Here is a 27,739-nt window from a genome sequence, read left to right as displayed (position 1 = left end):
ATTTGCCTTTCCCCTTCTAGCTGCATGGCCGAGCCTGGCAGTTCCAGCTGATTGCCTGTTAAAGCATGTTAAGTGAAGGACAAGGAAGGCATACAGAAGTATCAGTGCCCATTTGAAGTATATCTGAATGGCACAGGGCGCATGGCTGCGTGCTCTCCCTTGGCCCCACACAGGGCTTGGAAAGGACACGTGACAAGCGTAGAGAACAGGCAGAAGTCGGTGTCTCAAGGCGGTGGCCCAACTTGGGAAGCCAGTGTGGGTCAAGAGATCAAGGAGGGTGAGCTGGAGGGAGGGGTGTCAAAATGGCCTGGGTGGAGGAGCAACAATGTTAGCAAGGTCACAGCTCTACCCTTTAAATGCTATAGGTTCTATATGTCTATCTATACACATCCACACGCTCACTCTTGCACGCACACATCCACACACTCTCGCGCTTATCCCAAGCTGCCGCATTGTGGGGCAGCTCCAGCCCTAGCAGCTTGAAGTCAAGATCTGTCCAATAAAATCTGCCTCTTAAAAAAATAGACCGAGGCCCCATGGAGTTCTTCTGCTCCACCCAGATTCTGGGTCTCAATCCTTACTCCTTTTCCCCCGATGCAGAAACTGATGCTACAGGGGTCAGGATGGAAAGTCCAAAAAGAGAATGGGTGGCCAAGCTCACTCTCTGTCGCCATCTTCACTGCTGCCTGGAAAAGGAACAGGGTGTTAGCAACAAAAGCAGCATGACCCAGAGGTCTTGTCGTTTCTGTCCCCAGAACTACAACATTCAAGGCCCTGAAAGTAAGAGAACGGATCAGCCCATCTCTCCACTACCATGCCAATTTTATCATGAATGCTGGAAGTTTGTTTTTGCCAAAAAGACATAATTAAGGTATATCCACATCAGACAAACAATATGTAGGGCTATGTGATTTAAAAAAGTGGCTCCAAGTCCTCTGAACGTGCTTTGAACTCTCTTTAGTAAGTATGTCTGATTGGAGCATATCAGTGAACTTATTACTGGTACGTTACGCCCACTGGCTTCCCACTCGATTGCTATCACCCACTTGTTTGGGAACAAAGTAAAAGGCAGCTGGTAGACAGAGACGGGCTACTTCCCTCTTAATAAATTCCATCTTAATAAGCCCATTGGGCTTAGACTGGAGTAACTCTTTTTTAGAATTGCACTGTAAATGTTGTTAGTCTTTAAAATGCCACTGGACTTCTGCTTCATTTTACTTCCACTTTAGGCACTCAGCTGCTGCATGTTTTCATTCCTAGCAGGTGCTGGTGACAATGTAAGTGAGACAGCAGCAAAAGAAAGTGATTGGGTTCAGTGATCAAACTTCTCTTTGTAAAGCCAGCACATGGGGCCAAAGAGAAATTGAATCTAAAGAGCAGCATTTGTGTACATTTCTTTTAAACGGAAAGCACTAACAAGGGCTGCATCTACAGGTTCCTGTACAAGCCAAAGCATAAAACTTTTCATGTTAAACGCTGGAACAATGCTTACCAGGGCTTTTTTTCTAGGAAAAGAGGTGGTGGAACTCAGTGGGTTGCCAGCACAGGGGGCAACTCTTGGTGGGAGGTGGTGCCCCTGGTACCACATGTGCATGCGCAAAGTGCGTGCACGCTCCCTGGACCAATGATGTCACTTTGGGGAAGCTGGAATATGAGAGGAGTTTTTAAACATTTAAATCGCCCTTGGCAAAATGGCCACATGGCTGGTGGCCCCGCCCCCTGATCTCCAGACAGAGGGGAGTTTAGAATGCCCTCCGTGCCAAGTGGCACAGAGGGCAATCTCAACTCCCCTCTGCCTGGAGATCAGGGGGCGGGGCCACCAGCCATGTGACCATTTTCAAGAGATTCCAGAGCTCGGTTCCACCACATTCCAGCTGAAAAAAAGCCCTGATGTTTACTATATGAGGACACCAAACCACTGAATCAGAATTTATAAAGCTGCATCTCACGACTTCCTGTTGTTCATTTGCCTCTCATCAACTGTGCCCTTGAGTTTCAGTACAATGGGCGAATGGTGGGAAACTTTTCTTACTGGTTCTGTCCATATAAAGTATTCTTATGTTCAGGTACTTATATATGGGGATGCTATGAATTTTGCAGCAAACAGTTCAGCAGTTGATCTTAATCCTGTTCAACACTCACAATCAGACAGTGAGCTGATCTGTGGTATGTTTGGATTGCATCGAGCAACTTTGATAGCTACTATCCAATAAATTTGCATCTGACTGTTGGACAGAAGCTAACTCCCAGCTGATTGGGAGATCAGCTGGGAGTAAGGTTCTGCTCCACTGCCATCCCGCAGAAAAATAGCTACACAGTGAAGTTTCTCTTCCCTCCCTTCCATGTTGGGCAGAAACAGAAATAACTCTCCTTTCTCTACTCTTTCACAGCCCAAGAAGAATCTGACTTCCAGCTAGTCAACGGGAAGTCTGCTCCTGATTCCACTCCCCCGGACCCCCCCCCCCAAACCCTTTGCTGGGTACAGAGCAGAATTTCCCTAGCAGGAGATCAAAAGCCAGCTCCCAGCTGATCCCTCATGAACTAGCTGCAAGTAGCCTGTTCCTGCCAATAGATATGAGCAGGAACAGTGAAACAGCTGATCACATGACATCTACTCCAGATTATGTGGCTTGAGAAGAATTGCCCCACCTGCAGCTGGCTTAAGGCCTAAACGCTTCGGGAGCTGCTGTAGCACAGTGGTTAAGTGGTTTGGCTGCAAATCAGCACTCTACTGGTTTGAATCCCACTACTGCCATGAGCTCAGTAGGTGGCCTTGGGTAAGCCCCTCCTTACTCAAGTACAAGGGACGAATTACATGAGTACGCTCGTGTGAAAGGTGTTGCAATGTTAGCTGGGAAGCTGAGTTTAAAAAGAGATCAGAAGGCTTTGTCAATTTCCCCTCTCTACAGAGACAGCAAAGATCCCTCCTCAGAGGGTTTGTTTATTTCCTCTTTGCCTCCTAGAAGGGGAAATGAAACTGACAGAGCCTTTGGGAGGCAAAGAGGAAATTAGCATCTTTAGAGACGGGAAATTAACAAAACCTTCCGATCTCTTTTAAAACTCAGTTTTCCGGCTAACATTGCGACTTCCTTCACATGCTCCTCCTCGTGTAATTCGTCTCTTGTAGCTTAGCTCTCAGCCCCAGCTCTCCGGCTGTATTGTGGGGATAATAATAACACTGACTTGTTCATCACTCTGGGTGCGACACTAATCTGTCTAGAAGAGAGGTATAGAAGCACTATCATTATCAGGTTCCCCACTCCTCATTAAGATCATTTTGCTTTTTTGAATGCACCTTACCTCCTACGGACTTGACGTCTGAGTCGGTGACGTGTGTGATGGAGAACCGTGATACTGGGGCAGGTGAGACGGTGAAGCGTGAAAACTGGATGGGCAGCACCTGCTTCTGTGCAGGCACTAGTATGGGTGGCAGCGTAGGGAGAACCGGCTCAGACACCGCCGATGTTAATGATGGCATGAGCGACGATTTCACTGGCATGAGGGGGAAGTCGTCATCCCATTCAAAACCACCGCCTGGAGTTGAAGACATAAGGAAGAAGTCTCAACCAGCTTGAATCCTGCCTCCAATGGGGCTTTCTGCCTGTTATCCTACTGGAGCCCCAAAGGCCATACGATCAATGTCATACCACTTTCTATCCCCCTCTAGTGGTCAAAAACACAGAGAGGTCAAATTTATATCTGCATCCTGGAAGCTCCTTACTGCAAACTTCAGAGAAGGAGGAAATAAATGAAATGCTTTCTGTTCCTAATGAACATAACAGAGAAAAGCTATGAACCAATTTTGAACCAGTCATTTAGGCAGACAGTGAAGCTATCATGAGACCAAAGCAGGTAAATAATAATAATAATAACATTTGATGTATATACCGTCCTTTAGGGCAACTTAACACCCACTCAGAGCGGTTTACAAAGTATGTTGTTGTTATCCCCACAACCATCTCCCTGTGAGGTGGGTGAGGCTGAGAGAGCTCTGGAAGAGCTGTGACTGACCCAAGGTCACCCAGCTGGCTTCAAGTGGAGGAGTGGGGAATCAAACCTGGCTGTCCAGATTAGAGTCCTGCCACTCTTAACCATTACACCAAACTGGCTCTCAGGCAGTGGTGATGGTGACAAAAAAAATGCCAAGGAACACCCACCCATGGTAGTGAAGAAGGGTCATACAAAACAGAACTCAGAAAAATACATTCTTAGGTCTCCTGTATTATACAGAAAGTGTATAAACAGTAATGAAAACCCCTGTTCTGAAGAAAAAGGGGAGGTAAATTGAGCTCAAAACACGTCTTCACAAAGCTGCTGGGAAACATGACGTGACCCCGCCCCCTTCCATTAGCTTTGATTGGCCTTCAATTCCCCATCAAGTCCTACCATTACTCTCTTCAGAGGTGCTCCCTTCTGAGGAACTGTTTGGTGTATCTGTCCTGCCTGCTGGGCTTGGAGGAGTGGTGCCTTCTTTCTGGGCCAAGCTTGGCTCTGTGATCGCTGGGAAAGGCTGATCTGCAAGTTCCTTTGTGGGACTTTCCTGTACATAAGAAAAACAGTGGATAATTATCACTTATTATGGGACCATCTTGCATGAAGCTGCTTTATACTGAAACAGTCTCGTCGACTCAGACTGCTAACAGCTTTCCAAGGTCTTGGGCAGAGGTCTTTCATATCACCTATTGCCTGGTCCTTGCAAAGCAGATGCTCTTCAACTGAGCCACCACTCCTCCCTGCAACTCTGCAACAACTCAGGCTACCATGCTGAGGATAAGCAACTCACTCTTTATCTGCCAGGACCTATTCTACTACCAGCCCTTCCTCATTTAGCCCCAAAAGCTCTCCAGTCTCAGGGCCAAGCTACAAGTGACGAATGACGCAGGTTGGACACTTGTCAGCTTCCCTCAAGTTTTGATGGGAAATGTGGGCATCCTGGTCTTGCAGCTTGGCTCTCCGACTGCTGTACAATGAACTTTTCAACTGCCGCTTGTCCAACATTCCGCCAAGCTGCCTACATTTCCCGCCAAAACTTGAGGGAAGCTGACAGGTGTCCGACCTGTGTCATTTGTCACTTGCAGTTTGGCCCTCAGTTTGGCAGCCTCAATTTGCAGGCAATTTGGTCACCTCCATGCCAAGTTGAAAAGATCGGGTTGGGCTTAAATTAATGGCAGGGCTTTGGCGTAACATTTGGTTAATTCTGCCATTTTCCTGGTTAATAGGAATAGGTTAATACTCTTTCTGCAAGTACTTACAATGAATGGCACCAAGGACCGTAGACATCACCACTATGTTGCCTTATGTACTATCTGTTGTTTTAAATACGTGCTCCTATGAGCTAACTGTACTTCGTGTTTTCTAATGTCAGTCTTAGAATTTCTTATGTTCTGTTTCAGCATTACTTCAACTCTGTATTGGATTCCTGCTAATGCTACGTGAACTTCGTGAACTTTTGTTTATTTACCCTATGGCACTGTTTATGGAAATGTTCCTGATATTGACTGTACTAATCTCACATGGTGTAATCCACTTTGAGTGTCAGTGAGAAAGGTGGACTATAAATGGCACTGATGATGATGATGATGATGAGGTGTACTACAACTACATGCCAATAGAGAGCTCTAATGTTTACAGGTTTAGAAATTTGGAGGCTGGCTTAGAGTAGTCCCAGAGCAGATGGTGGTGATGGAAATGTCTAATAGCTCCTTTAGAATCTTTTAGGATGCAGTATTCAAACAGAAATGCAATTGGCACCCTGTTACTTGGCACCTCTTCAGGCTTGTCTCTCCCTTTCCGCTCTCCCCCCACCCACCCCCAGACAAGTCACCTGGTCAAAGAGGTAGACGGTGACATCATCGTAGAAGGAGACAGCTTTCTTCTTGCGTTCGAGGTCATCGCAGAAGGACTCCACCAGCAGGTTGGGCATCTTGAGCAGACTGCGCAAATTGCGTGCACTGTGGCTCTCAGCCACCACAATGGGCACCGCAGGCAATTCCTCCTCGCTCTCCTCACTCTGCTCTTGGATGTGGTAGCAGCGCAGTTCCTCGTCAGACTCATCGCTGTCCTCTGTGTCATCCTCCTCTTCCTCAGGATCGGCGGAGAGAGAGGACAGCCGGGATGGTACTGCTGACAGGTCCAGTGAGAGACCGGAGAGGGCAGAATTGCTCTGGGCCTTCTCACTCTCGCCCATTCCCTGCATTTCCCCAGGCTGCTCTGGCTCACTTAAGACACGCTCTGGCCCTGCCCCCCCTGCCCCCACATCTCCCTCAACCACCAGGGTGGGCACCTCTGGACTCATGGCCACGGGTGACAAGAAAAAGGACCGGGTGGGAGCCAGCTGTTTGGGCACAGCAACGGTCCCCTCATCCTTGTCCCTGGCTGAGTTTGACTCCAGCTCCTCAGCATTCACCAGCAGGCCCTGTGGCGCACGGAGAGTTCCTTCCCTCATGACCTGTTCCTCGGTTTCTGGAGAGGTGCAGACCGCACGGTCTCCACAGGGGGCAGCAGGCTCAGGGCAGGAGGGCAGAGACTCACATGCGCTGCCATTTTGGTTCAGGCCCTTCCCCAGCCCTTCTGTGATGACCTGCGAGTCCTCTGGCTCATGTCCTTCAGAACCATCACTGTCTTCTTCCCCATCCTCCCGAGTTCCCCCTTCAGTATCATAGTCAGAGAAGTAAGCCGAGTCACGGTAAGGGTTCTTCTCATCTAAACCCTGCAGCTCAGCGCTGAAAGAACTGGAAAGGCTTAGCTCTTTGGTTGAGTCCTCCCTGTCTTCTTGCATCTTCCCTAGCTGAGCAAAATTTTCAGGCTCTCGTGACTCGTGAGGCTCCTTGAGGACAAATTCAGGAGACTCATAGTTCTCTGTATCATACCCACTATCCAGGGCTTTAGGCTGGCTTGAGGATACGTAGGCTGTGGGGCTGAATGCCTCACAGGAACTTGTGGTGGAGGGAACATCCAATGAGTCCAAAGAGTCAGGGGTCCCCTCCTGCTTCTCCAAGGACTTGAAAGCAGGCACTATATCCTGCCTCTCGACACAATCAACCGAGAAGTCAGCAAAAACTCCAAAAGTGATCTCAGCTGTATCCTCGTCGCTGGCCTCATCCATATCGGGGAAACTGGCGCTCGACACAGTCTTGTCTGGTGTCCGGTCCTGTTCACTGCTGACACTCTTGCCATTTTCTAGGTTGATCTCCTGTAGCATCTTGGATGGGCATTCAACGGAAGTTTCCTCCACAATGACAAGATCTTCTCCAGCGACTGGTACTTCAGCCAGTGCAGCTGTATCTCCAACATCTATACTGGCAGCTGGTTCTGGCACAGATAACGATGCCCCCACGTCCACTTCCTCCAGTGGTGGCACAATGGCCTGGGGGCACCCTTCTCCACTCTCGGTCCGGGGATCAGTGGAGTCTTCTATACTGACCTCAATACTAGGAACATCGGCTGATTTTTGCCCCTCTGTAGGCAACTCTGCGTCTAGACACGAAGAGCCTGTTTGAGATGACGTTACATGCTCCTCACCCAGGAGAGCTGCTCGCAGATCCTTGAGCCCTAGAGTGGGCTCCTCGCGGGATACTGTGCCCAGTGGCTCCGCCATGAGCCCTTGGAAGGTGATCATGTTCCGGTAGCACCAGCTGTCATTGGCAGGTGGCTCACAGGGGGATAGTGAATGGCAGCTGTTGTTATTGGCTGAGGTGTTGGATGCCCAATGCTTACTGGAGGAAGGGGATTCATCGTTCTCCCCCTCTTCACTCCTGGGGCTGCTGCACGAGTTCTCCTCGCCCATTTCCAGAGCGACACAGTCCGATGTGGCCTCCTTGAAGCTGTAAGTCATCGACGGTGACACACCCAGTGGGTCAGTGAAGATGCTCTTCTGCAAAACTGGAGCGCGCCACTCGGAGCCACTGGGCTCCTTCAGCAAGTAGTCGTCAACACTTTCCCTGGGGGAGGCCTCGTAGTACGGGGCTTCCTTGTCCCCTTGTCCTCCATAGGAGTAGTATTCAGGGGGCTCCCATTGAGTGTCAGCGTGCACGGAGTGGCCCAGAAGAGGTTCCATGGTGAGTGAAACAGTGGGGCTGTTGTTCGATTCGTAGTGATCCTCCTTCGCTTGCCAGCGAGAGGAACAGCCAAACTCGGGGCTGTAGGAGCACATGGTGTAATCCAGATCAGCCCCACTCCCCTCGGAGGCCGCTTCTTCGATGCGGATGTAATACTCGCTGTTGAGGGAAGGGCTGTGGGCGCTCAGCACAGGAACCACCCCTGGAGTGTGCAGACCAGGGCAGCCTTGCACTTTGCACTCGTAGCAGGAGGGCGAGACGCCCAGGCTGAGGTGCCCACCTCCTCCTCCGCTGCTGCTAGCTGAATAGTAGAGCTCATGATAGCGGGCAGCACCACGAGGGCTCAAGGCGGAGGCTGGCAAGTGCTCGGTTTTGCCTTGGTCCCACTTGTACTCAAAGTTGAGGCCGTGGCTCGTCTCCATGACAGTCAGGACATCATCCCCATCGTTGGAGAAATGCTCCAGCAGCGGGAAAGAGGAAAGCTCAACTCCCAGGTGGCTGGAGCCGGAGCCGGAGCCAGAGCCTCCCCCTCCCCCGGGTTTCATGGAGTTCCAGCGCCGCTCGAACTCCTCCTCCACTTCCGAAGCGCCCTTGGCACATAGGTAAGAGAGCAGCAGGTGCACCTCCTCAGCGGTGGGGCGCTGCTCTGGCTGCAACCAGCAGAACTGCATTACCTCATACCTGAGAGCAAGGAAGAGAGAAGACTCAGTTTCACTTGCTGTGCAGATCTTCCTCCTCCCCTAGCAGCAGCACACCTCTTTCCTCCCTCTTCAACCTCACACAACATCCCTCTAGGTACTTAAGAACTGCAACAAAGATGTAAGTACAGGGAAAGGAGATCAAGAGTCCAGTAGCACGGCACAGTTGAGTGTGCAAACCAGGGCAGTCTTGCACTTTGCACTCGTAGCAGTGCAAAGAAGGTATCTGAAGGAGTGGGCTGTGGCTCACGAAAGCTCATCCCCTCCCACCAATTTTGTTAAGTCTTATAGGTGCTACTGGACTCTTGCTCTTTTCCACTGCTACAGACAGACTAACATGGCTACCCATCTTGCTGTATCTCCATAGAGGGAAAGAAGAATAGCACCCTTATCTCACTTGCTGCTCCAGACTGACTCCTGGGAAAGCACAATTTACACCTTTTGGAGCACGGGGATGGGTGGGTGGGGAGCAGCCACACACTGCCCCAAAAGGGCATCCATCAGATAAGCTTGGTTCATGCGCTCACCATAGCAGTCTCCCCATTCTGGTCTTCTGTAGGCCCTGACCCTTTTACCCTTCCAACTGTTTCTAACAAAATGATTGGATGCGATGCACATAAACTCCAAGTGGGCAACTTGCCAGTCCAAGAAGACTCACATGCATGCTGTCACTAAATTGAAGGCTGTGGTGTCAGAGCTTGGCACAAAGGCAGCTTGTGAACATCTACCCACCCGACTGGTCTCACCTGTCCAAACTAGCCATTGGCTGATTCCGCACACGTTGGATAATGCACTTCCAATCCTCTTTATAGATCATTTGGAATGGATTTGTTTGTGTGCGGAACAAAAAATCCACCTCAAACGATTGATAAAGTGCATTGAAAGTGCATTATCCAACGTGTGCGGAATCAGCTTTTGTCCCAATATGCCTGTCACCCTTCTTTTCTTGACCCTTGGGTGATACTATTCCACTCACCAGCGGTCAGAGAGTGAGAGTGGGAGCTTTGGCTTAGGAAGTTTAAGTTGCTGCTCCTTGATGGCATAAGTCAGCACCTGCCGGTCCGAGTAGTGGCAGTACGGCTGGCCACCCAGCTCAAAAAGCTCCCAGATGGTGACGCCCAATGACCTGCCAAGAAGGAGACAGTTAAAACACACAGAGAGGCACAGTACACCATATGTCAGATACACCCAGCTTCTTTGAAGCCAGAGCAGCTATGTTCAAAAGGAACACACTCTGCTTATATAAACTTTCCGCAATTTCATAGAGAATGCTTTGAACTAAGGTAGCAGATGCTAAAGTCTGGCTCCTGGGCCAACAGAATAAAGCCTAGAGAGCAGGAGCCATAAACAATCACTTAGTGGCAACAAGTTGCATTTCTGTATGCCTAGTACAAAGAATTCCAATTACTTTGTGTGGCGAAACGGGACCTTTCCTCCTACTGGTAGACCCCGCACTGCCTATCTCTTCCTTTTTGCCTCTGGCCAGGCACCTGAAGGGGCTGTCTCCCTTTCCTGTCCCCAGGTATTTGCTGCCACCACTGTCCCTGTATGGGGTCCTGGTTAGGTGGGACAGCCTCCTAACCTCCCTCCTCTGCTCGTGGGTTCAAGCGGTTGGGGGGACTATGTGGAACAGAAGAGCTTCTTCCTTCTTAAATTCCAAAACTCATTTATTTAACTTCTGACTATACACAGGCAAATATACAGTGAACGGAAGGAATAATAAAACATAAACAGAACCCCCTACTCTATCTCCCTCATGCCCTAATTAGATGTTGTGTAGGGCAGGCCCAGTCCTTTGCTACCTGGGGTTACACTAGATCTCCCTCTCCCCTCAGAGCCATCGCTCCCTCCACTCTCCAGCCACCAACTGTCCACTTCCAACTCCCCTCCGCCAACTGACTCGCTCTCCCTCCAATCACATTCCACTCCAGAACTGGCCCCTCCCCTCTGCAGCCCATAGAAAGTTCACTCCAACAACAGAATGGCGTTTCTCCACACTGTTCTAGGCCATCCCAGCTCTGAGGACTTGGTCTATGGATCAGGTTGAGCAGAGTTTTGATGTGGTTTCCTCCTCTCTCACGTATAGTCAGCCACACACTCTGCCAATATTCTCAACCCAGGGGCTCTTTCTCTATCACACCAACCCTTGATTTTCTCACCAGATATTGCTGGTCTTCGTCTGGTCGACGATAAGCAGGTTGCCATGTACCTCGTCGATGAGCTCAGGGGCCACCCAGCGCAACGGTACCCACAGCTGGTCAGCCGTCACAAAGTAGTCATCCTGCCAGGCATGCAGAGACAAAGCGAGACCACATCAAACCGGCATCAAAAGAAACTGCAAATTGGTCAGAGGATGGCCAGCCTCCACCCTCAGCTACATGCAAACTCTAAACCCTATGCCCTGCCAATAAAGGGAGCATGCAAAACTCCTTCCAGGTGGAAAATATGGCAGGTCTCATTATACGCCACTGCCCTTTGGCTCCACTCCTCTCCCTTTTACCTCGCCTACCGAGTCACTGGTGTTTGCACTATTGTTGAGGGTAATGGCAAAGCCCATTGAATCTGTCCCCAACATGCACGTTTATAGGATACTGTGCATGGGTGTTTAAGTGTGTATAGGTATAATTCTTCTGATTCTTTCGACATATGTTCCTATCCTCTTCTTCGATGCATGTGTTCCAGCAAAGTTGCCCCTCACCCAAAGATAGCTGCTTTCCCCCTGTCGTGCTGCAAGCTCGACAGGGGGAGCACAGCCGATGCTGTGTGCCCCCTTGCCTGGCTCCCTACCCCAAAGCAGACTTACTTTGTATTTGCAGTGAGAAAGGCCATAATCGCCAATTTTGACAGTCAGGTCAGCCGTGAGTAAGCAGTTCCGAAGTGCCAGGTCGCTAGACAAAAGAAACGCCCCGCAGAGATTATACAACGGAAGGTAGTAAGCGCCAGTCAGACCAGGGGAATTCATGCATTGCGATCAAGACCAGCATAAGCACTGAGCCAGGGAGTGAGGAAGGACTGATCAGATTTGGTAGGATCCCAAAGCTGCTGCCCTCCCTGCATTAGGTCTGCCCAGCATACCAAAGAACAACAAGAGCAACGAAGATCTCGCTAGCCGATGAAATGTAGCGAGTCTGAAAATCGCCCTCTAGCCACACACCAGCCTGCGTTCATTAAAACTGCTGCTTATTCAATGGTCAACCGTGCACCCCACCTCACCTCCTTCTCCTGATGTTCTAGCGAAGTCCCTAGAGTAGAGCGAATGGGCGGGTAGAGAGCTGACCAGTAAACAGAGGAAGAATTCACCTCTGCTCATGGCAGGCCGAGCTAGTCCTCCTGCACCTATTCCCTTTGCTTTAATACTCCTATTGCTGCAAGTCTGCAGTTCTCTTCCCCCGTTCTACACTGGAATTAAAAACTGCAAATTCTGCAACACAGTCACGTCCATACATAGCAGGACATTTAAACACAACATGCAAAGTAAACTCAAGCAAACGCATGCTAGATTTTCTGGTAGTAGAATTTACGGCTTTTTAGAATCCTAGCTCCTCCAGGTGAGTGAGTGAAACTTTCATCCTTTCTAGTAACCATGTCAAATCACCCGTCCTCCTTGCCCCAAATACATCCTGCTCCCTTTTGTGCACTTTCCTTTCCTTCCCCTTCTTTTCTACGGTCTCAGACCTAGCAATCTATCTGGAATTTCAATCAGAATGTCTATTTGCATAAATGGGCATGTCTGGATTTCGACAGTATAACGTCGAATTTGGGGCACAGAGTATGCACCACGTACACTACAGCATTCTTAAATGTGTGGTTGCTGCTGCTGCTGCTGATGCATTCCGTGTTTAAGGGATACCCTTATGAAGATCCCATTAACCTAAGTTTAAGTGATAAACATTTCGAAGTGCAATGACCCAACTATCCTTAATTTTTGGAGATGAAATATAGGATCCTGCTCTTCCAGGTGTCTAATTTATTTACTCTTTCCACAACAAGTATGTCTCCTCCTTCTGCAGCAGCATCACACAAGCGGGGCGAGAGGTGGAATACGGAGTTATCTCAGTTATGTGTGTGCCTGGTTGAGGTGATACTAGAATTTGTATAGGGCTTTTGTGTGTTCAGAAGTCTTCACATAATCCTTACAGTAACCCTGAAAGGCAAGTCGGTGCTATTAATCTCCAGGGCTTTTTTTCAGCGGGAATGCGGTGGAAAGGAGTTCTGGCACCTCTTAAAAATGGTCACATGGCCGGTGGCCCCGTCCCCTGATCTCCAGACAGAGGTGAGTTTAGATTGCCCTGTGCGCTGCTTGGCGGCGCACAGGGCAATCTAAACTCCCCTCTGTTTGGAGATCAGGGGGCGGGGCCACCGGCCATGTGACCATTTTCGCCGAGGGCAATTTAAACTTTAAAAAACTCCCCCCCTTGTTCCAGCTGACCCAAAGTGACATCATTGTGCGGTCTTGAGTTCCACTACCTCTTTCCCCAGAAAAAAACCCTGTTAATCCTGTATTTTGGATACTACCTAGTGAATTTAATGTCCAAGCTGAGATTTGAGCCCGGGATTTCCTGTTAGCCACTAGGCTGCACAAAATGCGATGCCCCGTGCAGGCTAAGACGTCTCCCCTTCCTGGAGTATGTGCCTTCATCCGATGGCAGAGCTCAACCTCTTCAACAAAATCACTGATGCTGGAGTCTCTGAGCGCCACTCGCTCAGCACCAGGATATTGTTGGGGAAGAAGAGCAATCGGTCGAAGAGCGGAAGCGGCAGAAATATCCAGGGCCTGCTGGTTCCTTGCTGTAAGCCATGTTCCATGTGTCCAGGCAGGACAAGAAGGAGGAAAGAGAAGGGACTAGTGAAGCCCTGTGCGTAAGGCCCAGACAAGTTCGATCCCTACAGGGCCCAACCCCCTCACTTTCTCGCGAGCCACAGCTCCCACTCAAGAACCCAAAATCTCCCATTCCCACTTTGCCCCAGAAAAACTTACAAAGCCACGCCAGAATACAGCTCAGTTCACCTTCTATGATCCACTGCCACCAATATTCAGCATGCCTCTACATCTTATCTCCATGCCAGTATTCTCATGGTGATCTCTGAGCCAGGTCTTGGCAAATTTCCAGAAAGGCACAGATAACTTTAAAACCCAAGGATCTGAGGGACAATCTTTAGCCACTGAGAGCCAAGCTACAAGTGACTTTTTTCACGTGGAGAACGCGTGATTGTTTTCGCAATTTTTCCTGGGACCTGAAGTCCGAGTGTCCTTCCCCTCTGTGTTAGAATTGCTGCCTGAAGAGCCAGAGAAAGCCGGGGGCAGCAGCAGCTTTTGCAAATCGTTCCTCCAGTCACAAGCCTGCTGGACAAGAGGGCTCTCAACGATCGTTTGGGGGCAGGCAGCTGCTACTTTCTCCCTGGGCATCCTGCTCCCGGGGAGCTTCCCCAGCACAGCAACTTTCTCCAGAGCAGCAGGCTTGTGACTGGAGGAACAATTTGCAAAAGCTGCTGCTGCCGCCGGCTTTCTCTGGCTCTTCAGGCAGCGATTCTAACAGAGAGGGGAAGGACACTCGGACTTCAGTTCCCAGGAAAACTTGGGAAAACAATCAAGTGTTCTCCATGTGGAAAAAGTCACTTGTAGCTTGGCTCTGAGTGGGCTCAGGACACTTCCGTGTGACACAAACAGGTTGGCTGCAAGAGCCACAGCGGTTGCTTAGTTGACTACAATGGCCACCACCCTGCATATCTCCCACTCCTTCTTGATCTCTGCGCTTGATTGCAACTCAAGAAGCGGTTCCCCCCCCCACATACACACAGCAAGCAATCAGACAGGAAGTCTCACCTGTGTACATAGTTGTTACGGTGAAGGTGCAGCAGGCCACAGGACACCTCGCAGGCCATGCGTTGCAGTGTCAGGGGGTCAGGTGCCAGTGCCTCGGCCACATGGCAGCTCCGCAAGTAGCCCTTCAGGTCACCCTGTCAGGGTGGCAGCAGCAGCAGCGTTACCCATGGCAACCACTGCCTCTGGACCTCTCTTGTGAGGTCTCAATGGATGGGTGGGAGAAGAACAAGAAAGAAAGAGCATCTCTGCAATGCCGTCAAAGGGGGTGATGCCAAGAGGGCCCAGGTTGAGGGGACAGGAAAGGTCACGTAAACGGAAGCATCAGCAGCACAGAGAGGGAAGTGCAGCGCTCACATCAAGTTGCCTCAAACTGGGTCTTTCAAGGTCAGGCAGTATTGTCCGCTCTGACTCATGGTGGCTCTCCAGGGTCTCAGGCATTCACATCACCTACGACCCGATCCTTCTGAATGGAAGAGCCAGGGATTGAACCTGGGACCTTCTACACGCAAAGCAGATGCTCTTCCACTGAGCCGTGGCCCTTCCCTGTGGGCACTTAGTCCAACCCTCCCTTATCCAAAGCAGAAACGGTCACCCCCCATCCCCTACAGATCAGCCCATGCAAGAAGGCAGGTGCTCCGCAGAAAGGCAGCTACAGAACAAATGGCTTCAGGGGCCCCAACCAATGAACAGGCAGCACGACACCCCGCCCCCAAGGCTGGGAACTGTGCCAACAACACACAATAATGGAGAATGCTTCCTTGCCTCCAAACCTGGGGGCTAAGACACGAGTGGAGAGGTTTGGGGAAAGGAGGCAAAGGGATTTTCCTCTTCTAGCGACTCACCAATGGACAGAACTCCATCACCAGCAGGTAGGGTGTGACCTCTGCACACTGGGCCAGGCACTGCAGGAGATTGGTGTGTTGGAGTGCCCTGTGTAGCAGGGGAGAAAAAGAGACGGGATTGGAGGGGAAAGTGCAAGGGAGCACGTCCAGAGCTGGGATAAGGAAAGGCTGAGGGCTGAGGGTTTCAAGATACTCTGGGGATCATGGGCATGGCAGAGCAAGGGAAACCAAGCCCTGGAGAGCTGTGTGGTACTATTTGAACAAAGAGCAGGAGAAAAACAAAGGCCAGGATAGCCGGAAGAGCAGCAGGTTAGGCCTGCGGATGATGCTCTAACCAGGTTTAGCTGAGAAAGAAATCTTTTTCAGGGTGTGCAGTTTTTTTCCCCATCCCCTTTTCTAACAATGGGTTTGTTTGGGGACAGGGAGGGGCTCTCCTATGACACAGCCCTGCAAGGACAATAAATAAATGAGTCCTAAGTTGTACCAGCCACCCCAGCAGGGCCACAAACAATAGAGAGTTGTTTGTTCATGAGTCAGTACAAGTCATTCATTGCTTTCCCAGCACTGTCCCCCCCGCCCATCAAGGCCCAAATTGCAGCTCTCCCGCCATCAGGGCATAAGCTGTTAAAAGTCAGGCATCGCCAGCCTGCTCAAAACAGTGGATTCCTTCCAGTATCTCCATGCATGCAATGGGGACCTTTAGTTGTCATGGATACATAACCAGGGAATGTTAGTTATTCTGGATTGATTAATTCTGAGTAAAATAATGTGCGGCTTTCACGTCACTTTCTAAGACTGCAGGTTCTTCATGAAAAGATGTTTTTTTGAAATCCTTCCCTCCTTTATTTATAGTTCTTTGGTGTACTATTTCCCTCTTTTCTTTATTTTGTCCCGATCAGATACTGTATTTCCACGTAGATCTTTCAGCATCCCTAGCCATGGCTTGAATTCCCCTTTGGTTTCCTGGATCTTCACAGCCATCTTAAGTACATATCTTTAAGCTGATTCCCACTCCAGCCCTAGAGAAGATGTAACTCACAGAATTCCTCCTGTCCTTCTATTATGTGTTTTTATCAATGTAATTCTATCCATCCTAAGTTAGAAGAGCAAGATTCAGGTCCAGTAGCACCTTAAAGACTTAGTCTAGTAGCACCTGAAACTATCCTAGTTTAGATCGAGAGGAGTTAGCCGTGTTAGTCTGTAGTAGCAAAAATAGAAAAGAGTCCAGTAGCACCTTTAAAACTAACCAACTTTACTGTAGCATAAACTTTCAAGAATCACAGCTCTCTTCTTCAGATGCATGTTCTCTTCTTCAGGCCTAGCTGCATCTGAGGAGAACTGTGATTCTCGAAAGCTTATGCTGCAATAAAGTTGGTTAGTCTTAAAGGTGCTACTGGACTCTATCCTAGTTTAGAGTTTCACATAATTCTGAGGTTGCTTTTCAGTCCTGACACTACTGTCAAAGTTCCTTCTCAAAAATCAAAAAAATGTCATGTTGAAAGTGAAAAAAATTCTCTGCCTTCTATTACCATTTGACCAGTTGTGGGTATAGACCAGTTCTGTATTTACGGATACTGTATTTTTAAGCATACTTTCTTTTTTTCTGTTCTGGCCTGGGAGTACTAGCTTTGGTAGCTGCAATTAGCAGCATGCTTTAGGTCTAGCTGTCTGTTAAATTAAGGCCTTGTGTTATTGAGTGTTTGTGTATGCGTGTCGCCAGTACTGTTCTCCACGTCCCTCGCCTGTGATAAGGATGGTTATTAGCTAGCATGGTCCCCAAACAAAAATTCCCACTGGGTCCCCCTTCATAACATCCAAGCCCAATGCCAACATCACAATAAAACAAATCACACATCTTACACAGCTCCATGGACCCTCAACCCCATGCCCCCATTTCTAGGGCTTTCTCAAAGGCTTTGTCCCCTTCTAAGCAACCCTGCTATGAACTGACTTTGTAAATGAAAATGATAGAAGGGCACAAAGTAAACAAAGCTGATACAGTAGCGATGTCTATATTAATGGCTGGCTTTTCCATTGATGGAGATACTTTAGGGATTAGAATCCTCATACAGGGAGGACCGAGGATTGCAGCCAATGGCATAGACCCAAGGAATTCTCCTTTTTGCATTCTCTGCTACCGAAAGGCCCAAGAACCTACCTATACGGCTGAGCCTCTTCCAGGAACTGCATCTGATCTTGCACGCTAGCACTAGCCTTTAGCTCCTTCACGACCACTTGAGTGCTGCTGAGCCCTGCATTCACCTCACCGAGGAACACCTAAAAAGGAAAAGAGAGAAGTGCAAACCCTGGAACTCTCATATAACTTAATGCACTAGGACGATTCTCAGCATCTCTCAGATGGGAACTGTGAAAGCTGAACTGACTTGTTGCAAATATCATGAAGAGGGCAAAGTGAAAATGCCGGATTCGTCATCACCGGGCCCGTACATCGCAAACCCAGCCTGCCTCACCATTCTTGAACAAAAACAAGAAACGCTTTCATGTCCTTGCTTCCGTTTGTTCCACTTGTGCCACTCAACATTCTTTTTGGGATTCCTTTTCAACACAAGAGTGTCATCTGTTTCCTAGCCAATTGTTTGACAAAAGTGACCCAGGGTAAACTATAAGCTGGTTGTAAATCTTAAATCTTAGCCTTTGCTCGTTTCACACGTGGTCTTGGGCTGAATCTATACTGCAGCTCAACTGATTTCACGCGTTTACTCGTTCCTTTATTTATTTTAAAGGTCATATGCTTCCAGCTAATAACATGTACTCGAATGGTAGCTCATATGAAATTAAAACGTGCAATAAAAATCCATTAAAAAAATACAAATGGAAGAGTCCTTGCTCTACAGCCCTCCTCCTAGCAATTCCCCCTCCTTGGCCTGCTTCTACTTACACTTAGGATACTCCACGGCCAGCTCTCAAACAGGCTTTTGAGAGAGTCAGGAGCACTGAGTACCGGACTTTTTTCTGCCTCGTTCGAAACAGAATTCCAAATTAGAAATAAAGATACATATGAAAATGACTGACAAGTCATTGCCTTTGGTGCCACTGAAAACCCATGCTTTGTCTCAGGTCTCTCACTTCCCCTACCAGCCCCTCTCCTGCCTCGGCAATCCCCCTGACCCTTTGCACACTAACGACTCATTCCAGCTCTTCCCATTTCATTGCCTGCTCCATGCCCTACAACACGGCCCCAGTTAAGATCTTCAACAGTAGCCTGTAAGGTAAAAATGTCTTGTTCCAGTCCTGCTCCCATATCAGCCGCCGCCAAAGTGCAATACTTGGCATCGACAGAGAGGGCAAGAGCCTCTCGAGGTAAAAGTGCAGAGAAAATAAACTGCCCAATTTTCCCTTGTTCTCCAGTTTAACTCCATACAGCCTCTGAGACCCACCTCCACCCCAGGGGTCCGTTCTCCATGAATCAATGCTGTGAAGTGGGCGGTCAAACCCAGGGCACGAGCTTACCTTGCCGAACCATCCGTGGCCAATTTCCTTGAGGTACAGCAGGCTGTGGCGTCCCAGGTCAGTGGATTTGAGAAGCTGAACTGTGAAGGAGCACATAGAATAGTCTGAGCCTCAGCATGACCTGTCTGGTAAGCCTGTGGTTCTGCTAGTCTGGCCCCCGTGGGCGGATTCGTTCTAGCTTTCACAGAAGATGGGGGTCTGGGGCAGAAGGCGGTCTAAATAACCAGACACAGGAAAGCTTACAGAAAGCAGCAGACATCCCAGGCGCTGAGGCCAGGCTGAGCGGTCTTGCTGCATCTTTGTTTCAGTGACAAAGCACAGCGAGGGCTGACGGTAAGAGATCCTGCGTGCACACACATGTATGCACAAGGAGACGTCTGCTACAGCCAGTCCAAGCCCTCAAGCAGCAGAATGTGGCCATGCAGTGCCCATCCCACTGGGCAGTCCCATGTCCCAGCAAGCAGGCAGTGCCATCTCTTCGCCCCCTCAGTGCCAGACGCCGCTGTTCCCATCACTCTGAGCTGCAAAAGCCCTATTGTTGAGCCCAGCAATGGTAGCTGCAGCTGGACACTGAAGCTATTCTTTAGGCGTCCATTCAGATCACGCAGGGCTGCCATGGACAAAATCATGTGGGCAGAGCAGAGGGCACCTAATGCCTGGCTAACTGGACTGACTCCTGTTCCATCCTTCCCATTAAAGCAGGCCTTGGATTCCTCAGCCACTTCACATGGGAAGGAATGCAAGGCCTGTGGGAGGTAGGGACCAAAGAGCCTTTGTTTCAGGGGTGGGGTGGAGGGAGAGAGGAAATGCTCAGGTCAGGAGACGGGAGAAACTTCAGCTGAGGGGAAAAGGGCAAGGCCAGTTCCCCTTAGCGGGAAACCAAGAGACACCATACCTCTCTCAGGCTCCTGCCTTACCATTAACGGAGCGTCCAAAACGCTTTTCTAGGTACCCCACCCTAGGGAGAGGGCTCCCTGAAGAACCTACCACATCCTCTAAATGAGAATGCCCTGCCATGCTGACCCCACAAGATGGCACTGTCGAGTCGCAGGCCACAGCCCCCGTCTGAAGAGCCAGAACAATCCGGAAGATACTAGTTGGAGGTGGATTTAAAGAACAGCGGTGTAAAGCTGCTGCAGTATGGAAACATAAAGCTCCTCTAATGTGGGTCTCTGGCACTTCCCATGAAGAATGTCAACTGCCACCAGTCCTCCCCCTTTGTACCTCCTACCATTTGCGTACATACTTTTCAGTGCCAAATCTGTGGCATTTTTTCTTGCTCCTTGAAGGGAGGAATAGTATTTGGAGTAGAGAGGGCAAGAGGTGTGTGTGTGTGTGTGGGGGTGTCTATCATATCTATGTAGGGTTGCCAGCCTCCAGGTAGCGGCTGGAGATCTCCTGGAATTACAACTGGTCTCCAGGCCACAGAGATCAGTTCACCTGGAGAAAATGGCTACTTTGGGGAGTGGACTCTATGGAATTATGCCATGCCAAGGTCCTTTCCCTCCCCAAACACCACTTTCTCCAGGTTTCTCCAGGTTTCACCCCCCCAGATCTCCAGGAATTTCCCAACTTGCAGCTGGCAACCCTACATCTATGCCTCCATAACACATATTGCAAAGGATAAAACGGGAGTCCAACGGCACCTTAAAAGATACCACAAAGATATTCTTTGGTATTAGAGGGTCTGCCAATAAAAATGACCGATAAACACGGCTGGTTTGACACGGCTCAAAAACAAGCTGTTCAGCACGCCAAGAAAGCTGCCCACACCTCCACAGCAGCTGCTGCCAATGGCAACCGAGCATCCCCAGATGTGGGCGAAGACAACCAACTTCCAGGACAGAAACCAGGATTTGATCCTCCCGGACACAGTATCCAGCAAGCAGCTGCAAGCGTGTCGTGGGCAGCGGGACTCACAGCGCCCATTCCTTTGAGCCTAGTTGCTTCACAACCATCAGGGTGGGTGGGGAGGCCAGAACAGGGATCTTTAACTTGAAGAAGAAAAAATAAAAGGCCGCCTAGACTTAAAGACACATGAGCAGCCTGCCTATACGCTGAAGTCTCTTGAGGCTTGGGGAGTAATGCATGGGACAACCCAGTTGTGATCCTTGGATTCCTATCACAACATACTGCTTCATGTCTGTTAGTTCAGCGGAAGGCATTCTTGCTGCATTAGATCCACAGAGAACAAAACCACAATGCGGCTCATTTTTATTAAACCAACAACTCTTGATAAAAGGATAACACTTTTGTGTTACACAAAACAGCTGGCATCCTGAATATGCATTTCATATAACTCAAGGCAGCCAGTGTGGTGTAATGGTTAGAGTGTCCAACGAGAATTTGGGAGACCCGGGTATGAATCCCCACTCTGCCATGGAAGCTCGGTGGGTGACGTTGGGCCAGTCACACACTCTCAGCCTAACCTACCTCACAGGGTTGCTGTGAGGATAAAAGGGAAGAGAGGAGAATTAGGTAAGCCACCTTGGGTGCCCATTGGGGAGAAAGGTGGGGTATAAATAAAAGAAATAAAAAATAAGAACTAAATGCTTGAATGCCTCTACACCAATGGAAGGTATCATCTCATCTAGGCTGGATTTTGTAGGATTTTTCAGCAGAGACGGCCAGAAGGGCCACTCTGGTGAGGTGCCTAGAACGTTGGAGCTAGAACCGGAGAGACGCTGGCTGAAATCCTTGCTTGCCATGAAACTTACAAAGTGAGCTTGGGATAGTTATTCTCTTTCAGCCTAAACTCAAAGGGTTGTTGTGAGCATAAAATAAAATTAAGGAAGGGGAAAACCAAGCATGCCACTCAGAGCCAAGCTACAAGTGACGCCTTACACAGGTTGGACACTTGTCAGCTTCCCTCAAGTTTTGATGGGAAATGTAGGTGTCCTGGTTTTACAGCTTGGCTCTCCGTTACAGCTGCAAGACCAGGATGCCTACATTTCCCATCAAAACTTGAGGGAAGCTGACAAGTGTCCAACCTGTGTCAGGAGTCACTTGTAGCTTGGCTCTCAGAGCACCTTTAAGGAAGGGTGGAGTTAAAAAGTAACCAACAGATAACGATCCCAAGGCCCTTCTGAAGCTGAACCTAAGTGCACGTCACTGAGTTTGCCTATTTTTTACACCTCTGTTTTCAGCTCTCTGTTGCTCTTCTCAAAATGTTGCTTGTAAGCTCTTCAGGGAAGAGCCCCTCTCTTTTTGCTTATCTTACTCGGTAAAGATCCATGTACATGGATAACTCTAGGCTGTAGCATAGTGGTTAAGTAGTTGGGCTACGAGTCAGCATTCTGTTGATTTGAATCTCTCTATTGCCATGAGCTAAGCAGGGCCGTTTTCACACGGCTTACGGGCCAAGGAACATCACGCCAAGCTCCCGAAACGACAGCGTCTTCCTGGCGCGATTATGCGCGAGAACAGTAGTTCTCATGCAAAATCGCGCCAGGATCTGTCGTTCCGGGAGCTTGGAGCGATGTTCCGTGGCCTGTAAGCAGTGTGAAAATGGCCCAGGTGGCCTTGGGTCAGCCACTCCTCTCAGCCCCAGCTCCCCAGCTATACTATGGGGATCCCAACAACATCGACTTCGTTCACTGCTCTGACTGGGCACTAAGCTGTCTAGAAGAGCAGTATCTAAGTACAGTTATTATTACTACTACTACTTTAAACCAACAGGTTGGATGCAAAGCAGAAAATGGCACTAATGGAATGGGACTTTTTAGTCTTCCTTCTCCTGCCACAGCCCAATGAACCCCCTGAAATTTTGCTTCCAGGGGTTAGATGACCTTCACGAACAATTTGGGGGGCCGAGTTGGCAAAAATCCCTCCTTTGCCAATAATAGTGCTGTTCAGGGCTTTTTTCTGGGAAAAGAGGTGGTGGAACTCAGTGGGTTGCCCTCGGAGAAAATGGTCACACGGCTGGTGGCCCCGCCCCCTGATCTCCAGACAGAGGGGAGTTTAGATTGCCCTCCGTGCCGCTCAGCAGCGCGGAAGGCAATCTAAACTCCCCTCTGTCTGGAGATGAGGGGGCAGGGCCACCAGCCATGTGACCATTTTCAAGAGGTTCTGGAACTCCGTTCCACTGCATTCCTGCTGAAAAAAAGCCCTGGCGCTGTTACATGGAGGGAAGAACAGCACCATTGGATCCAAGCCATGAACAGTATCTTAGTACTGCTACTACACCTGCCCGCCTGCACTGGTGCCTGGCCACCTTCCCAAGCCACGGGCTCATAGGTACCAACACAACGCTGATTAGTCATCCCTCACACTGCTTTAACCTCAGTGATGAACTCACAATCACAGTGCGTATGGGTGGGGGGAGCTTCCCTCGGCCTTCTCAATGCATGAGCATTTGGTGAGTAAAAAATTCTAATCCCTGCTCATTATTACGAGCATAAGACTTTAGCAGTGATTCTAGGCTTGTGCTAGCCTAGATAGTGAAGGAGTCATTTCAATAAATGCAGAGGCTTCGCTAGCTTACCTGAGCGCCCAGGCTGCCTGGACATGGGCAAAGAGACTTCAGTGAGAGGCAGGATGTACACTTCGGGGCCATTCTGCGTGGCTGGTGAGCCCTGGGCAGAGAACTCGCTGGCATATTCTTCTCCTTCAGCATTCTCAAATTCCTGGGGGCAAAGAGGGGAGGGAGGGAAACAGCTCACCACAGGGTAGGAAGGCATTTTTTTTAAACTACGCATGTAAAAAGAAGCAGAGCAGAAACATATGCCTTCTCATGCTGTCAGAATGATTGAAATAATGCATGTGAGGTTCTTGAAAGATTCTGAAGTCTTATTATCTCGCACACAAATGAGGAAACACAGGCACACACACCTTCTCCAAACAAGTAGTGGGGGGAGAGAGCACTTTCCCCCTCCTGGATATGTAAAGGTAAATAATGTAAACAAACACTGGTGGGGTGTGGGGAGACAGGAACAAACCCTCTCCTCAAACAGGGGGAGAAATACATATATGCATAGCCAACAGTGACACACTAGGGGAAAATACAGATATGCCAAAGGGCTTCCACACACAGGTACTATCTACTCCATCCTAACCTGCATTAGTCTGATACCATTTTAATAGTCATGGAGTCCCTCAAAGTATCCTGGGAATTGTGGTTTGGAGAGCTGTTGTTAAGTCTCTCCATATCTTCCCCTCAAACTACAATTCTCAGGATTCTCTAAGATGAGAGAATTACTATTAAAGTAGTTTCAGTTGGTAATGTGGATATGGCTTTAACAGTTCAGAGGTGTTGAGAAGGTTCAGTTAACAAATATTTACAGGTGTCACACTACACCGGCCTGAATTATTCTCCCTGTAGGGATAACCAGTTGAGATAAAATTGCCTGTGCTTCACTGATGGAGCGGTCATTTGTACGAAAGAGATTTTCACACAGTTTGGGCAGCTCCAACCATGTCCCTGTAAACTCTCTGCTTGGAGTGAAAAGAGAAGACGTATGTGGAGAGAACTGTTCCTCACAACCATCTTTCTACCTGGGATTGTGCCTGCATCTTTCACAGTGCCATTTCAAGCGGGCACCCACAGAACAAAGCACATTTATGAACTGGGCCATACACACAAAGCAGAGCCACTCATACGCTATCGTCAAGATACAAACACACCTACTGAAACTGGGTAGGGGGAGACGACAGAGACAGCCGTGCACTCACTCACACTCTTCCTCTTTTCTTCCAACACACAATTGTGTGGTGACTCGGGCTGAGGGCCTCTGGGAAATAGCTCCCAGGATATTTAAGGATAGCCAATTTGCAATCTCCTTTGAAAAGAAAAGGGTGTTCCATGAAACTCCGGCTGGAGAGAAGGCGATGAAAAACAGGACACGAAACTGAGGAAGCACGATCGGCCCAGATTCTCTACAGATTCTCAGAGAGGGCCCATGCCAAGCTCTGAAGGGACTGGGGCTGGGAATGGTGGAAGCGCCTGTCTCCAGGCCCCCCACCACAGCCTCATCTCCATATGGTACTGCTGGCAAGTCACAGGGGGATCTGAATGCAGAACAGTAGCTCATTTGCTGTTCCTAGTCCCAGTCGGCCCTCTGAATTTTTGCACCGTGTGGCCAGTGGGCGGCTGCTCTGCTCCCTCCACCCTGCCCCGCAGTGAGAGACATAGCCATAAATACAGTTGAGGGAGAAGCAGCCTCACCTTGGTCAGGGGGCAGGGGGAGGGCTGCCCGGGGTCCCCCAGTTCTACATTACAGGCTGTTTTTGGCACTGTGCTGGCCCCCGTGCAGGGCAGACACCTCAAAACCATCCTCAGCCTCTTCTCTCGGGATTCGCTTCTCCAGCTCTAGGCAAGAGTGCCCAGAGAAAGAGTGTTAATAAATGCACCCACCCTGAAGTGCCCTGCTCCCCAGCTGATGCCCACAAAGTTAGATCCCTCCCCAACAATCTTTCTTGCCCGCCTTCTAAAGCAACAGCCGTCTCCACCCCCATTCGAGCCCTGCAAAAGTCAGTTAAAGGCCAGCCGGCACGTCCTGTTACCTGGGTGAGCTTTTCCCCACCGAAGACGGCTCTGGCAATCAGGTAAGAGAGGGCAAACATCACCTTTGTGCCTCTGCCGCCATGGTGCCCTTGCGCTGCTGCCACTGCGGCATTTCCACGAAGAAAGCACGCAGGCTGCTCGCGGTCTCTACCCGTGGCCCCTATATAGGCAGCGTAGGGGGGCTGAAGAGCTTCATTGTTCCCACAGCAAAACCTGGCCGGTGCTCCAAGCTCTCAGCCCACGGATCTGTCCATAACTCCAATTCCAGCACCCCACTTCCACCATGGCCTGGACGTCAAGAGCCTCCGCAAGAATCTCGGCAATGAGGGGATGCATTTCTCCAGCACATTCTGTGCCCGTGAGGTCACTTTACTGCCCACTCCCTCACAGGCCGTTCCAGGGCAGACTGTAACCAAGCCAAGCATGGGTGAGTGGATGATCCTAGCTAGCTTGGGAACGGAGAGAGAAAGCCCCTTCCCCACCAAAGCATGAACTCTGCAGCAGTGAAAAGTTGCGATTTGTGACCAACAGCTGTTAAGTGATCTGAAAGCCCCCTTCCTACTGGGCCAGCACCGCCTTACTAAGCTTCTAACCCCATCACCCAAATTACAGTTCCCACATGCTCTGCTCTGCACTGGAGCCTTTAAAATTTGCTCTTTAAGACTAACAACATTTTTCCCAGCATAAATTTTGTAAGTCTTTAAGGTGCCACTAGACTCTTGTTTTGTCTTGTTGCTATGGATTAACGCAGCTGGCGACCCCATCTGGAATTAAAATCTGCTCTGTTTCTGTAGGTATTTATTCACCAAATCAAGGCACCGAAGTCCAAAGCAGCTCTGAACTAGGACTTCCATCCTCCAAGTGGGACCGGGGATTTACAAATGATCTTTAGACTGCTGAGGTCAGTTCCTCTGGGGAAAATGGAAGCTTTGGAGGGGGGCGCTCTATGGCAGTATATCCTGTCGATGTCCCTTATCCTCCATAAACTCTGCCCTCCCCAGGCTCCAGCTCCAAATCTCTAGGGCTTCCCTAACCTGGAGCCAGCAACTTTCCTCTAAGTCTAGACATGATATTGCAGAAAAATAGTTCGATAGCACCCCTTACACAAACAGACCGCCTCTCGCACACTGACTCCCTACTGTTTGTGTGTCCACAGGCCCTCCTCGCTCGCTTTGATTCCTCCTCTAGGCTTACTGGTGTGTGAGGGAGGGGGCTCAGAAAGGACTCCTTAATCTCATTTTTCCTGCGCATTGCCAGACAGCCATCCCCCTGCTGTGCTCTGAACCTCACTTCTCAGCAAGTCTACAAGGTTTACTGAGCTGCTACAGCTCACATAGCCTGCCTACACATTACCAAGTACCTAGGGATGCTCAAGTGCAGGATTCTATGTCTAGTCCTCAATAGAGATGGGCACAAACCAGAAAAAAAACCAAACTGTGCGGTTCTTGGTTCGTCGCATTTCACAAACCACGAACCATGAACTTTCATGAATCTGCCCCGGTTCACAAACCAGTTCATTTGGTTCATGAAAACGTCACATCCTGGTCAGCAAACTGTCACTTCTGGGCCAGCAGAAGGTCACTTCCGAGCCAGCAGAAGGCCACTTCCGGGTCAGTAGAAGGTCTGCAGGAAGTCCATCCCCTGTTACCTAGGAAACGGATTGATCGACGCCAGGCTGTCTGCAGTGACTAACCAAAAAACAAAACAAACGAACCAGCCTAAAGTTCATGGCGGTTCATCAGAAATGGGCTCTGACGAACTGCTGGTTTGCGAACCATGAACTGGCCCGGTTCGTCATGAACGTTGGTTCGTATTTCGGTTCGTGCCCATCTCTAGTCCTCAATTCAGATGCAAGTTGCTCAATGCATGTGAATGCCAGTTCCACAGGAGCCCCCTTGTGCTGCTGCATCTGCAAGTAATTCCGGAGGGCAAAAAATAATTCCGCTCTGTTTTTGCTGCAAGAACAAGTACTGTAGGCTCCTTTAAATTGCCAGTTTGCATTTCTTTAAGGTGTGAAAAAGTGTCAAGATCTGCATTTCAATGAATGGATGTGGGGGAAACTGGGATACTTGTAGCCGTTGAGGAGGAACTGATATCAAACATGTGACGCAGGGCAGACTGAAGTGTGACTGTGCGAACGAGTGCCTGGAACGTTGGAGGGAGGGGGGATACATGAAGTTCACTTGAGCATCCCTAGGTACTTAGTAACATATAGAGACACTCTACAGTTCACTGTAGGCCCACGGGATTCCTTGCTGGATATTTCCTGCTGCTGCTGTAGCTGTTGCTGCTGGGATCCCTTGCTCGATTTAGCCTTCATCCCCCACTTTCCTGGTTACACTACA

At 49.5% G+C, this 27,739-nt stretch overlaps 1 protein-coding gene across 1 annotated transcript; it reads right to left on the bottom strand.

Moving 5' to 3' along the window:
- Positions 1-657: 657 nt before the first annotated feature.
- Positions 658-23,478, bottom strand: AATK (apoptosis associated tyrosine kinase). The gene is made up of 12 exons (XM_054977500.1): positions 23,376-23,478; positions 18,893-18,972; positions 17,580-17,698; positions 15,422-15,509; positions 14,580-14,713; positions 11,559-11,643; positions 10,915-11,036; positions 9,732-9,881; positions 5,825-8,738; positions 4,387-4,540; positions 3,301-3,534; positions 658-686 (listed from the first exon to the last, which is right to left on the bottom strand). Exons 1-12 carry the CDS (start codon positions 23,398-23,400, stop codon positions 658-660), a joined length of 4,134 nt encoding a protein of 1,377 aa, XP_054833475.1. The 5' UTR covers positions 23,401-23,478.
- Positions 23,479-27,739: the final 4,261 nt, after the last annotated feature.

Source organism: Eublepharis macularius, chromosome 4 (assembly GCF_028583425.1).
Source record: "Eublepharis macularius isolate TG4126 chromosome 4, MPM_Emac_v1.0, whole genome shotgun sequence".
Taxonomy (NCBI): domain Eukaryota; kingdom Metazoa; phylum Chordata; class Lepidosauria; order Squamata; family Eublepharidae; genus Eublepharis; species Eublepharis macularius.
Note: the sequence above shows the minus strand (reverse complement) of the source record. Positions and strands in the feature narration are given on the sequence as shown.